At 43.6% G+C, this 14,174-nt stretch overlaps 1 protein-coding gene across 1 annotated transcript; it reads left to right on the top strand.

The window, feature by feature from the left end:
* Positions 1–9,634: 9,634 nt before the first annotated feature.
* LOC119741587 (univin-like) lies at positions 9,635–13,812 on the top strand. Its single transcript, XM_038217398.1, has 2 exons — positions 9,635–10,586; positions 12,033–13,812. Exons 1-2 carry the CDS (start codon positions 10,283–10,285, stop codon positions 12,887–12,889), a joined length of 1,161 nt encoding a protein of 386 aa, XP_038073326.1. The 5' UTR covers positions 9,635–10,282; the 3' UTR covers positions 12,890–13,812.
* The last annotated feature ends 362 nt before the right edge of the window (positions 13,813–14,174 follow it).

Raw genomic sequence — 14,174 nt, 5'->3', positions numbered from 1 at the left:
GAGCTGTTAAACGGGACCCTGTGAATAGTCTCTATCGCGATTGCAATACCGTTCCAGCTAGTCAATGTTATACAATCATCAGCTCTATCGCCCCACCCAGGTTCTTAGCTGTCTCCCCCGGCCACGTTTGTTCTTTACCGCTCCGCCGGAGGATTCGGTAAATCTTTTCCCCTGCAAGTAGTTGCCGACGTGTTTATGGCAGTATCTCGGAAGGACCTGCCATACTCGGTGCGCGTGACGTTCCTTTGTTTGGCCAGGGGTATATTCCCCCTTTCCCCCCTCCAATCACTCTCGCTTCCCCCTCTGCTTTTGGACTTGAAGTGTCACACCTGTGGTGGCTTGTCATCGCTCCACTTCTCCTGCGAGCTCCGGTGATTATTTTGCAAACTTCAGGAGAAGCAGGAATGTGGATTATTAACGAGCCATGACTTTAACTCCTGGCGTATTTTGTTGCCAGGTTTATGAGAGACCCTCTTTTCTAAACAGGTATAGGCCTACGTTTACAAATCGCGCACGCAATTATGTTAAAAAGACGATTGGGCTGTTTCTACATTTTTCTGCCGTTCATCATCCTACTATGCGATAATGCAAATAATTCCAAACAAACCCAGATTGACTGCATTTGTATCTGAGTGACTGAATCTGCATATAAGTAATGCAGAAACAAGACGAGGGAAGCCTAGTAATGCTGGCCCCACTGGCCCCAGACTGCACAAAATTCAATTTATTGAGAACGGCTTTTCATGAGACGTCTTTTCAGTGCATCTGCATGGTCTACACAGTGGGTTTGATTAGTTGGGCAATCCAAACGATAGCTTTGCCCGTCTCACGAGTGATAGTCAGTCAGTCAGTCAGTTAGTGAGATAGGTTAGATGATGCTTTAGCCTGGCCCCCTGAGACCAGCACAAAGAGAGTTTGAAGCCGTGACGTCGTGACATTTCCTTGGCTGAACCTACCTGGCCGTGCCTGCTCAATGTTTTTATCGTTCCCTAGTCTGTCTGCGCTCATCGGTTTTTGATTGAGTTGTTGACCATGACACACAATTCCACTACGGTACGGTGGTATGTCTACAACTCCCAAATGTCAAATATACGCGTTTGCAGTTGGAGGACAAATATGAGCTAATTTTTATGTGACACGGCGCACATTTTTTTCCCGATCGTAAATACGTCAGAGTACTAGCAGCAGCGGATATTAAAGATAAATTACGCGAACACACGTTTTTGTCTAAAAAAAGAGAAGAGAATAGAGTAGCATTGAGTTGTTTAGTGCGTATCGGTGGTGGTAGTCTGAGTATCATCCGTTCTCCACGCAGCCCGGTCGGCTTCGCCAGGGCCAGGGTGTAGACTACGGTGGTGGCAGGGGGAAGGACCACAATATGAAAATCTTACCAGCTGGACAGACAATTTGTCCCTCCGGCAATCCAGAATCATATACCACCCAATAAACCCCAAAACAGACCATTCCAATAGAACTGAAAATGAGGATAACCCGAATGGGTGGGTCGATGAAAGAAACAAAAGTAGATGCATAGAAATATGTTTCCAACGAAGAGGAAGCGAAACTTTTACGTTTGGTTCAAGTCCGTGCTTAGATTGTACTTGACATAAGAAGTGGCGGAGTTTATAACGTTGTACTCATAAATCATTAATTCAGTTATCAATTAACCAAATCAACGTGCAAGGACTTCGCGATGTATACCATTACCGGTACTCGGCCATCTACTAATAATGTCTTGATAATGATAGGGATCATTGCTAACGACCTTACAACAGGTTGAGGTGCTTACAACTCATGTGTTAGCCCCGAAGTTTGCAGAGGAGTTTTCTTTTTTTCGAGCTTAACAGTTTATCTGAGAGGTTTCTCGAACTGATCGTTTCAGTATTTTTTTTTTAGTCCACTTCGAAACCTCAGAAAATCTTACGGCCATTTGACTATAGTGCTGCCCTCTGTCGTCACAGACCTACCCAATCCCACCCCTTCGCGGTCTGTTTTACGTACGTGTGTGGGAAGCGCCCATAGCGTATATAAGTTTGAGTGGCAACCTCGGCCCACAGGTAATTAATGTGTTAAACGCTCGGAGCGAGCATTTAACACCCTGGAACGATGCCTCTTAGAGCAACCCGCCCGGTGTCAGCCAATTTGCACCCCGTCCTGTCGCAAATCACTGCGCAAACACCGCTGACCTGTTTGCCTGACCTTCCCTGCAACGGTACCCAAATGCAGTAATCGCAGGGGGATTGATACAATTTGATTCACGGAGGGAAAACACACACTCGTACCCCGACCCTCTTTTTTTCTGCGAAGTTTCCGAGCAAGCTGGCATTCCTACTGAAGAAAATATTTTTGTGTGTGGTTAAAAAGGTTGAAGACAAGAAAGGAAAAGCAAACAAGATAAATGATAAGAAAAGTAATAGCGGTTGGTAGTCTGGGCCGAATCAAAACTGGTTTGGCCTATTATTCTTTACTTGTTTTGCCATACGTAGCGTGATTGAAAATGATTTAAAGAAAGGTATGTGACGTCTTCTTGATGCTATTAATTAGTTTGACGGGTATTTGTTTCAGAAAAGGACAACGTGGTTCACCAGGAATATGATGTAGGCCCTAAGTTTTACCCACCTGTATCTCTAGTGTTAAATCTTTCATAAGTATCGAAATTGATCATTTTAATGCACTCAACACGATCCTTCATAATATAGACTGCCTATCCTCAGCCACATTGGCGTCAATTGGTGGGGGACGGGAACAAGTCTCCCCCCTTTTTTCTCCCCGAATAAAAACGGTAGCCTATATTATGATTGTATAGCTCAGAATAGCTGATTCAATGACTCCAAAACTCGAAAGTGATGTTTAAAAATGGTAATCTCTTGCTAACACAAATTAGTTAAATTGGTCAGAAATTACCTCAGATCGCACCACAGAGCGTCTAGAATCCAACATTTTCCGGGGCCCTCTTTATAAGCGGGCCCCGAACCCCACGCCGTTAGGGCTTCGCGCTTTGCGCCTCGCGCTTGCATTAGTTCTGACCAAGGTATGTCGTCCCCCCCCCCCCCCCCCCCCCCCCACTTTGGAGAAGCGATTGACGCCCTTGCTCAGCCATCAATCATGTTCATTACGATCTAGGTTTTTCCATGCCCTTTTTTTTTGGGGGGGGGGGCGTTGATTTGCGAAAAAAATGTGAATTTATTAGTTACTTATTACTATCATCATCACGCGTTTTGGTTACTTGACTTATTTGTATTGCATAATGCTTTATAGTTTATACGTGATGTATGTGAAATTGGCACAAAACAGGCTTCATACGAAGAAACCTAATTCATGAATTGCAGTGTTTTAAAAACCAGTCAGAGTGTTTCATCACACGAATCCGTGTCTTGAAAAAAAACCAATAACCAGGAAACCAAAATGTGGCATGCCATACAGTTTTCACACAGAGAGGGTACAATATGGTATGCCTATCACGAAAAGTCTATCTATATAATGACAAGGCGCAGGCCTAGATGGGTGTCGACGATTTTCGGGATAAAGTGATTTTTTTTGGGGGGGGGGGGAATGTCCCGGACATTGAACTCTAAAACTGGGGAGGGGGCTGAGGCCCGTAGGCAGGATTTCAAGTATAGGGCAACGCATGCGTATGATGATTCAGACATCTGGGCCCAATTTCATGGCGCTGCTAAGCATACGATTTTTTGCTAACAGAGCCTCCGTCAATTTCATGAAGACTGTAAGCATATGCACAGCAAAAGCACGCTTACTTCAGAGGAAAAAAAATCTTAACTGAGTGTATAACAACAGAAATCTCCATGCGACCGTTAGCACATCAATTCTGCTATGCTAAGCACAACTTTTCTGCTAACTGTTAAGCTGCGCCGTGAAATTGGGCCCTGATCAACTCGTGAAAATCGAACAACACGTAGGCCTGCACTACACACAGCTCATACTTTATTGTATAACAATTATTAATTGCACTTTTCAATTTCTAAACTTTTGTTTGTTTTTGTTAAGAGGGAGAAACGTACGTCATCTTTTAAGAGTCCGATATATAATGGTAATCTATTGGAATGGTTCAAATTGGCACTGAAACCCAGGGCCCCAGTGATGTCTTTTGCATATGGCTTAGCACTAAGAGCCTCGGTTTCAATACTAATTTGGGATTCGTCTATAAGCCGACTTACTTTGATGGAAAGGATGTATAAAAGGCTGATCTTTTGGAATTTTGGAAAGGTGTGTACGTACTGTGCCCCCTTCCCTGGGGTATATTTGGAGCTGCACTGTACAAAATGTGTCACTGATGGAGGCTGTTCTCGGTCGAAAAAGTGAGCTGATGTCTTACCTGTAGGGTACTCTGAGCATCAGACATTCACGTGGGCAGAGAGCCAAGGTTGAACATCTGATATAATTATCTTAGCATGTACTTTTTATGCGACCCCGCACGCTAGCCAATCGGATAGGTCTTTAGAGATTGGGACGTCATTTCGATCAGAAATGTGGACTATGTTGATTGGTCAATTTGGATGCCATGTTTTTGTTATACAACAACGGGTTACGGAAGACCCGATAGAAGGTGCCCGCTGAATGGTCAGAATCTCGAGGTCAAGACGCAGTCTTGTTTTGCATAACTAATCGCCGAATCTGCTCGCATAATCATAGACCCTTGTTGAGCAAGGGAATGTTTCATATACCTGTATAGGTGCAGACCAGTAAATAGGCCCAAGATTGCCTACGCGGACCAAATCACAATTTGTACTATGCCCTCAGTTTCTGGGGTTTTTTTGTTTTGTTTTCTTTTAGAGCATTTTGTGGGCCATGAACTTGAAGGTTGGTTCAACATATGGGTGGAAACCGTGCACAGGACTGCGAGCTTTGGGGCCCTAAAATTGCTCTATTTTGCAATGGAGCGCAGGCATCATTTTTTTCAAAATGGCGATGTGCACAGGACTACTTTTAGGGGTGGTCATCTTTGGATGGAATTTTCTCCCAAAAGTCATGGGATTACAATCAGAAAATTAAACAGAAAATGAAAGTTGATGAAATAAGCTTTAATTTGATGGGTTTCTCAAACACCTTGGAGAGTTGTGAGTATTTGTAAAAAATAAGTGCGCGTAATTACCACAGGTCTATGGGAGTCGATTTACTGGTCTGCATCATGTAGGCCTAGGCCCTACTGTTCGATATTATCTGTATCAGTGCGTAATATTGATTGGCCTACATGCTCTACTTCCAATTCCCCCATAGTTTATCATGGTTTGTCATTCTATGGCAACCAGAAATCAAACTCCAACTTTCGGCCTCGGACATGTTACTTTGTTTGCACTGTAAATATCCCCAAGCCTGCCCTTCACGTTTGATTTATGACTGAGTTAATATACACTAGGCCGATAGTAGCTGCTTATACCACCACTTAATACACTTACAACCACTTGGCAAAGTTTGGTCAACCGTCAACCAACAATTTGAAAAGTGTTTTTTTTCTGAAAAGATTCTGCTGATGTTAATTGGTCACCGCGGTGATTTACATGTGACAGGGGTCAAATGACAGTTTCAGCTTTTCTTTACGCCACTGACGGTTACCATGCACTACACTTTCCCAGCTTAGTGATGCTTTGCCGCCCCTCCCCCTCCCCACACACATACCCATGTTTGTTTATGGTGTAAGTGGAGGATTTTCTAATTTTCCTCTTCCCTTTTCCTGTGTTTATGACATAACTTTTTTGCAAGAGCTCTCATTGCTTTTGTACACGTTTTCTAATCGAAGTTGTCCTCGATTTGGTTCCTGTCCTCAGTTCATCGTGTGTGTCCTCGATTTACACCATAAACACGCACACACACATAAAGAAAGTGAAAAAGAAAAACAGCTTCCTATCAGTTTTTATTTTAAAATTCCTAGTTTCTGGAATCCATATACCTTTTGCCTCTGCCGTTTCTGTAATGTACAACCACAGGGAGCTACATAAAATGCCTCCATGGAATAGCGAGCAAAGCGTGTGCCATGCGCTGGATGGAAACAGGCACTGGATGCACGGCATGAGGAAAACTGCTCAATCATCTCCAAGCAAAATCATCGTCCATCAGCTGCATAATTTACCCACACCTTCTCAGGATGCATCCGTGAGAACGACAAAGGAAAAGTCAGCCTGGGGAACCTGATGGTGCTCGCACCTTATACTGCCCTGTCTTGGAGCCCTCGGGTGACGGCAAGTTTTATTTTTTGAGGTTTCATTGGACTTTTTCGTTTTAACTGGTGACCTGGGGTCAAAGCAACGCGTGTGAACGGTGAGGTACCTATAATACTTCGCCTTTCCTTCGCAAGATTCTGCGATAATAGATTAGACATCACCAGTGTTCCCTGATAGGTTGATGGTTCGAGCAAATGGAGAACGTTTCCAACATATTGTTGAGTCTTCCCCTTGAAAAACCAAAATGGCCCATTCTATAGCCTCATTTTGAAGTTTAGGCCTATCCTATATCCAAGCAGAAATGCGAACGTAAGTTTCCCCGATATACCAATCCGTTCGCCGCTGATGAAGCGAGGGGTATTATAAGTACCAGTAGTGAAGGGGATGGAAACTTTCCCCTTACTCAAGCCACTAAATAAGCCCTCGATATGTACTTTGTATATACCAGCCTTAAGTGCTAATGTATTTCATAAATAATCAAACAATTCTAGGTGTACAAAGTTGTTGACATATGGACCTCGTAATCCTACAATTAGCTCACTTGGCAGTGTACACAACTCCCGTTAACAGTATTAAGCTCGTGGGGTAATGCTGTTTACTGAACCCACACAAATCTGCAAATCAAATCAGCTAATTGGCTATAATGTTATAGTAAGGAGTTAATCCGTATAACTCTCAAAATCCCTTTGAAGAATTACCGTAAGATTTCCGAACTACATTCCTACATCTCCAGTGGCCCTGGCTAAAACTTGAGAACTTAAAACTGAAGTGTTCATGAACCTGAACAACAGCACCATATTTTATGGGATTTCAGCAGTGTATCAGAGACACTTTACATATATATTAGATAAAAGTAATGGCCTCATTGCTATATAAATACTACAGATGTACTATGAAGTCCACGAAGATAATATAGTGGCGGATCTACAGGGGTTTGGTGGTCCAAACTAAAAAAAAATCATGTTCATTTCCTGGAAAATCATGAAGAAGAAAGAACAAGTACCAGTGCACAATAAGCTCTGTCCGTCTTGCATGAAAGTCTTGCATGAAATGATTGTGTGTACGTATAGGCCTAAGCCTGGTCCGCTGCAGCGGAACACCATGTTCGTTTTTCATTTGCTCCTTCTGGATACCGTCCAACCACTACACAAAATACCACGTGACTATAACGTACTGCGCATATCTTGCCTCCGTGAACAACATTTTCATAAACAACTTTACGAATTGTTACAAATAATTTTGATAGTGACTGACGACGGCATTGCACTTGTTGAATTTTGGTAAAATATTTGTGGTCAATTTTCGGGGACCGACCGACCGACACCCAAGTGACTTGTAGAAGCTCCTGCCAGAGCTTAAAAAAGTACACGCCTGCTAACCCCCCCTCCCCCCGATTGAAAAAAGGGCAATTCTCTTTCCATCACATTATGGGATCACATGCATAATGAGCCAGCTAGTCAAGTTCTCCTCTGGAATCCTGAAGCCCCTCGACGAAAAGGTCGTCCCAACATGACCCTGAAAACATCCATCGAGCTAGAAACTGGTCTGAGTGGTCCATCTCTTTCCAACACTATGCTCGACAGGGACAGTTGGGCCCAACTCTTCAAGTCATCATGAACATGAATGAATGAAGAAGAAGAATGCACGGTCTTTGTAGGGGAGCAAATTTGCCCTTATGATGACTTTATCACATCATTACATTATCTCTACGAAGCCACTTTGAACTACATGTAAACATTTTCAAGACAGAATTTTGCATTCCGATTTCGCAGTTCAGGGCGTGACTGTGTGTTTATATCATTGTTTACTGACTTGTTGAATCCTGTCTGAAGTTTCTGTCGGCTGTGTCCCTGGGTCGGTCCCCCCCCCCCCCCCGGCTCGCCCCTCCCTCCAGACATGCGCCCAATTTGCAGCGCAACAAACACCATTGTGTTGAGGCACTGGTCAAATTGGTGCGTCTGCTACAGTGCCAGGCGGGTTGTCCCTATATCATTACGTCTATGCTGTTTGGGTTCGGTTTGTATACATGTGTTTGATGCTGCTCACTCAGCCTTGCGCGAGCACAGCTCCGACACCCCCCCCCCTCCCTCTTGAAAATAAGATATATAGCCAAGTGTTTAGAAACAAGCGTCCAACTTGGTCATTGAGACACTTACCGCGGTCAACACCTCTAATTAGCGTGTTTACGTTGGCCTATCAGTCTGGAATGGATGCTCATTCAGCAATGGGCGGAGGCTGTTAACGGTGATTCCATCAGAAGGATTTCATTTTCAGTTTTGGTGAAAGTGGGACAACTTGATCAGTTCACCAGTAGGCACCTGCCTACAGTGACATTCGTTGAACGTGATCAAAACGCATTTACAATTAGTAGATTTGTCAAAAAAATGAAAAGGTTTTTCCCAATCCACTTGCAGTCTTCACCTCATTCGCAGCAAGCGCGGGATGGAGGAGGAACAACATTGTTACAGGAGAGTTGGGAGATAATTTGTATTTCGATCTTAAAGGCATCGTTTTGTTTTTATTTGGCAATTGATTGTGAAAGCATTGAACAAACTTTTCGAAGACAAACTTTTCGACCCTTTTTACACACGTTTTAATTTTAGTTAAATTGAGTTTATATGACTATGAGCCTTTGTGAGAATATTTACGATTGCCTCTTCGGTTAACGTGTTAATCCCTTTATTTGTTTAATTTTTTGGTGGTTCTTTTTTTTTTGGGTAGAAGAATTATTCATAAATTTTTGTGTCAAAGTATTTTTACTGAAAATGGTCTGCAGTTTAGTTTGTGTTCATATCAATTAGAGTTGCTTGTGTTTTTTATTTCAAAATGTAATTTTGAAATAAATATAAATATAATTCAAACTACATGGAAATTCGGTTTACATTTCAGTTTCAAATCATCCTGAATTGCAAGAAGCCGGTGGAGAAAGCCAATGGAAGGTCTAGTTTTACATGGTCAGGTCTCCAGAATTCCGCCAATGTCTCTTTGTCGATTTGAACGTGGGGGTATTAGTCTGCACATGTAGGGCTGCATAAGCCTGCCGACGGTTAACGGACCAGGAATAAATGCTTCATCAAAGGAATCAATGTAATCGGTACAAGCACAGACAGTGGATGAGCAGACGACGTAATTGGACTGTTTCCCATCTTATTAGGGGCCTATACGTCCGCAGAACCAAAACGATTTCCCCCCCTCTGTGTGAATCCCAGTATATGGGTCTTTCTTATGATCCTACTTTAATTTCATTGCAAGACGACAAACATGCAGAATATTCCATACCATTACCAAAGTTATACTATGAATGTCGTGTGTGTGTGTTGGTCTTAGGTCGGACGGCTTTACGTGCGAATGAACTTGAATATAGTAAGGTGTACTCAAACAAGATGTTACGCACGCATATTTAGCATAACAATGTCCAACTACTGCCCACATTGGTGGTTGGGAGAAGACTATACACGCATGGATGGGTCCCGCTTCATTCTACCAATGTACATGCTCGGACCTGTTTGCGTAGCACGGCCGAGTGGGCCCGGATATCAGCGTACTAACTCCCTTTGAGTGAAGGTAATTGTGTCATTAATTAAACGTGTCTAGATGCAGGAGCGCTACACCCAACCCGCGCTCCACCCTACCAATTAGCCCGACTAGACGAGTCGTGTTATAATTGCTGGCCCTCTGCCCACCGTCGGCTCACTCCACGATCTGTCATTTCCAAAGCAAACACTGAACCCATTGGACCTTCCGCAGCCCTCAGCGAAACCTGACTTGATTCGGCAATCCTCACACCGGGTATTTCCTGACGCAGACCTTCAAACGCCGCTGGTGGCTTGTCCTTGAGTGAACCGCATCGACGAACTTCTCTCGTTCAACTGCCAAGTTGCGGAGGAAGACGTGATTCGTGGTCAATTCGCGACTTCAAACATCTCTTTCGGTTTTTTTTCTCACCCCGAGCTAAATGCAATCGCAACCGGTTCGGTGGTGTTAACAGAGACCCGCTTAGCATAGACATTCGCACCTGCTTAATGACAGACTGATCGTAGCCGGTGGGCTAACAACTGAAGATACAACCCCTCACAGCAAACCCAGCTTTCCGATCACAACTAATCATGGCAACCGTGACGGTACTAGTCCTCGTTCTTGCCCATTTAGCAACCACCCAACTCATCCTGGGGGCTGATACCAGCAGCAGCCAGTCTACTCCCCTGAGTTCACGGATGGAGAGCAAGATCCTGAGTATGCTTGGCTTGAGCGAAAGACCCAGACCCAGGCCCAACGCCACAGCACCACAGTTCATGCTAGACCTGTACGACAAACTGCAGAATGGATCCGACTCGGATCATACCACGGGGCGGTGTTCATTTCCTGACCCAGCCTTCCCCGGTAACATTGTGCGCAGTCTCACAAATTCAGGTAAATATTCATCTTTGTTTCTCCCCAAAGCAATCATTTCACAAACGATTTCACAGTTTGATCCACTGTTTTTTTCTTCAAATTTTCACAATTTTAAAATAGAAAGTGGAGTGCTGCCATAGGCCTATTTGGCAAGACTAAACACCAACTAGAATTTTTTATTATGAGACTTTCCACATTAAAAATAACATTGAAATATTGAATTATTAAATGTTTTCGTCGATGCGGTTGTGTTACTCTGATATTGTTGCAGATGTACAAACATTTGGTAGTTAAGCTTAAAAACCTTGACATTCTACTGTGATGCAATACCCAGATATTGAGCAAACTCAGCGCTCAATTGACTGACAGTCCGCAAGGGCAGATGACCCACAATGTCAAGGCGAACACTAACCCTCATGCCGCTGTCGTTTATTTAGACTGCACTTTGCGATGTAGGATGAGTAATGAGCTGCCGGCAGACAAAAACAAAACACTGCTCAGAGATCTATCAAGAAAAACCCCGCGCACTAACAAGCATGTTGAAATATCTGTCCGGGAGGGCAGCCAGTACAGCGCTGTGACTGAGTCAATGTTATCGTTTTGTGGCGCGCGATCCTCGACTTTTAACCCCCGAGAAATTAGCAAAATCTGGTTTCCGGTTTGATCACGTGACTTCTAATTGCGCCCCTTGGATCCTGCATGTTGCAACTTTTATTTGATTTCCTATAGAATTTTGGTTTCCCCTTCGGTTAATTTTGATCATCTCTGATGGTTATACCGGTGATGCTTCATGGCACTTCCTTTTTATAAAGTTTTAGTTGTGTTGCATTGCCTACTTTATCACACCTCACGAAAAAGATTAACCTTGCAGTTGCACACGTGATTTTGACAGATCTTGTAAATCCAGCGGGCTTTTTAGAAGATTTGCTTATGCTTTCTTAACTCTAACCCGGGGTACTTAACCGGCATAGGAATGCTGTAGCACAAACGGCTGCGGCACTCGGTGCACGCGTAAAATCCTCCCTCACATTGCTCGCATCTTGATGATCTTTCGGAATTTTATGCAAGTAACAGGTGCGAATCTATTCAAGGCGGTAGCACACTTTGGCTTTTAACACCTCTTGATCACCTTGTTAATGGTTTTATCACCTTGAGTAATTCCTGTTTACACAGTGGTGAAATCATGTTTGGCTACGTGCGGCTAATCTTGAAAGGGCCAAACAATTCGATTAAGCGATCAAGCAAATTCATTTGCTTGGGCAAGCAATCTGTCCAAGAATATTTGGCTAATTTAGAAACGGGTGTTATATGCTCGCCCGGGAAACGATTTCAACTTTGTTTGTTGTAAGGATAGAGGTTGTGTCCACATTTATGTGTGCATTTGCCAAAATGTTCATGGCTTATAATAAAAGACATCAGTATTTTCACATTATTTAATAACAAATCTTATTGGTTTCTTTTTAGGTACAAAACTGAAGGCATTGACGAAATCCGACCGACGTTTTCGTCAAATCCTCCATTTCAACCTGTCATCCATTCCTGCTTCGGAGACCATCACTGGAGCTCACCTTAGGCTTCAGTTCCTGGACACCATCAGGAAAGTCAGGCCCACAGCAACAGTTCACCTCAAGCTGTACGAGATCGCCCAGACTGTATCTGAGATGAGATCAGCCCGGATGGAGGACACCAGAAGCTCCTTTCGGTTGCTGACATCGTTGTCTATGGACCTGACGGAGTCTGGATCGGAGACCATCGACATGCTGCCCATAGTTCAGGAGTGGAGGGCCGGCATGAGCCAGGACACCGGTCTCTACGTGGCCATGGACATCCACAAGACGGTGGGTCTACCCAAGAGGAAGGCCAACGCCATCTTGGCCAAGAAGCTGGGTAAGCTGAGACACCGGACGGCGACGCTGGTGGTGGTGTCGGTTGACGGTGACAAGTGCCGTAACCGATTCAGACGGAGCGCCGAGGAACCGGAGGTGACTGCCCCCGAGCCACACCCGAATCTGTGCCAGAGGCGTCGCCTGTACGTCAGCTTCCGAGATGTGGGCTGGCAGGATTGGATCATCGCACCCATGGGTTACCAGTCTTACTTCTGCGGTGGGGATTGCCCGTTCCCGCTGGACAGTCGGCTGAACGGCACGAACCACGCCATCATTCAGTCCATGGTCAACTCGGACAGTCCGGCCGCGGCCCCCAAAGTCTGCTGTGCGCCTACCAAACTCTCGGCCATCTCAATGTTGTACTTTGACAACGAAGACAATGTGGTCTTAAGACAGTACGAAGACATGGTCGTTGAATCTTGCGGATGTCACTGACGTGTACTATCATAACAATGTTAATGATTACATAAACGAAGATGAAAACAAAGTTCAGAAATGTGTGGAATCCTATTCCGTTGTTGAACACATTTTGCTAAAAATTATTTTGAGAGGAAAGTTTCTAAAACTAAATCTCGCAGTGTGTAAGTTAAAAAAAAAACCCTCCCAAAATGGCGATAGGTAGCCTACGAAACGAATCAGTAATCAGTATTTTGGTGGCACACATTCTGAACTCTGTTTATTATTATATGATTGTTACTAGACACGCTAAGCGATTCTCTAGATATGTTTTTATACACTATTTCTTATACTCCTGTACTGTACAGATATGCTCATATGCATGTAAATGATCAAATCAACTATTTAATGTGTTAAAGTGTAAATATGAACAAATATTAAACGCCAGCGTGAGCAACATCTTTCATAAATTAATATTTAAAAAAGAAGAAGACACTAACCATGTCCTTGCTCACCTTAATTACGAAGAAATGAATCCATTGTCAGCAGTGCCTTAATGTTAATCCCTGATGCAGTAAGAGCTCCACGCCTACAGTTAAATATATTAGTATTACCCTTTTTGGTCACAGTCTCTCATATTTTTTTCCCAAAAAATATGACAATTTTCACAATTTAAATGAACAGACAAAACCAATGCTGGCCTCGACACTGTAAGAACATAACTTGGTGCTTGGTAGAGTAATCCCACTGCAACCCAATTTGGGCTAAACTGGGATGTCGTGCATCCTTTTTAAGTTAAGAAAATTGAGAGAATAATTTAGGCCCTAATCCGTCTTTGATCGAAGGTTGCATTTTTTGTTTGCTGTGAATATGCCTCCGTGTAAGCGGGTGCTTTTCGTTTTTCAAGTGAATAAATGAGTGTAAATAAAATGTATTGAATATGTGCAAAAAAAACTCGGAAACAGTTGGTTCGTTGAGCCTTTCCTTGTAATCGACGCGCCAAATTCCTTTTTCCCCGTTTAAATTCACTGAGCTAACCTGGAGCACGCCGACTTTGCATTTTACTTTTCTGCCCGTGGATGTTCCTTTTTTTTGCCCCCTATTGTTTTTCGATGATGTTTGTTTGTTCGTTCTATTTTTCGAATGTTGTTGGGTAACATGCATGGTAACATACTACTGGTATAACATAACTGACGAACTTCAATAGCATCCAAGTCTCTTGGTGCAAGTCTCTTGGTGTAGCCTTTAGGTGACGTCACATGCGTGCAGTCTCCCACCTTAAAAAAAAATTGTCGTGAGACGGGGGCATTTGTACACGATTAGG

This window comes from Patiria miniata, unplaced genomic scaffold (genome assembly GCF_015706575.1).
Source record: "Patiria miniata isolate m_02_andy unplaced genomic scaffold, ASM1570657v1 HiC_scaffold_5, whole genome shotgun sequence".
NCBI lineage: Eukaryota > Metazoa > Echinodermata > Asteroidea > Valvatida > Asterinidae > Patiria > Patiria miniata.
Note: the sequence above shows the minus strand (reverse complement) of the source record. Positions and strands in the feature narration are given on the sequence as shown.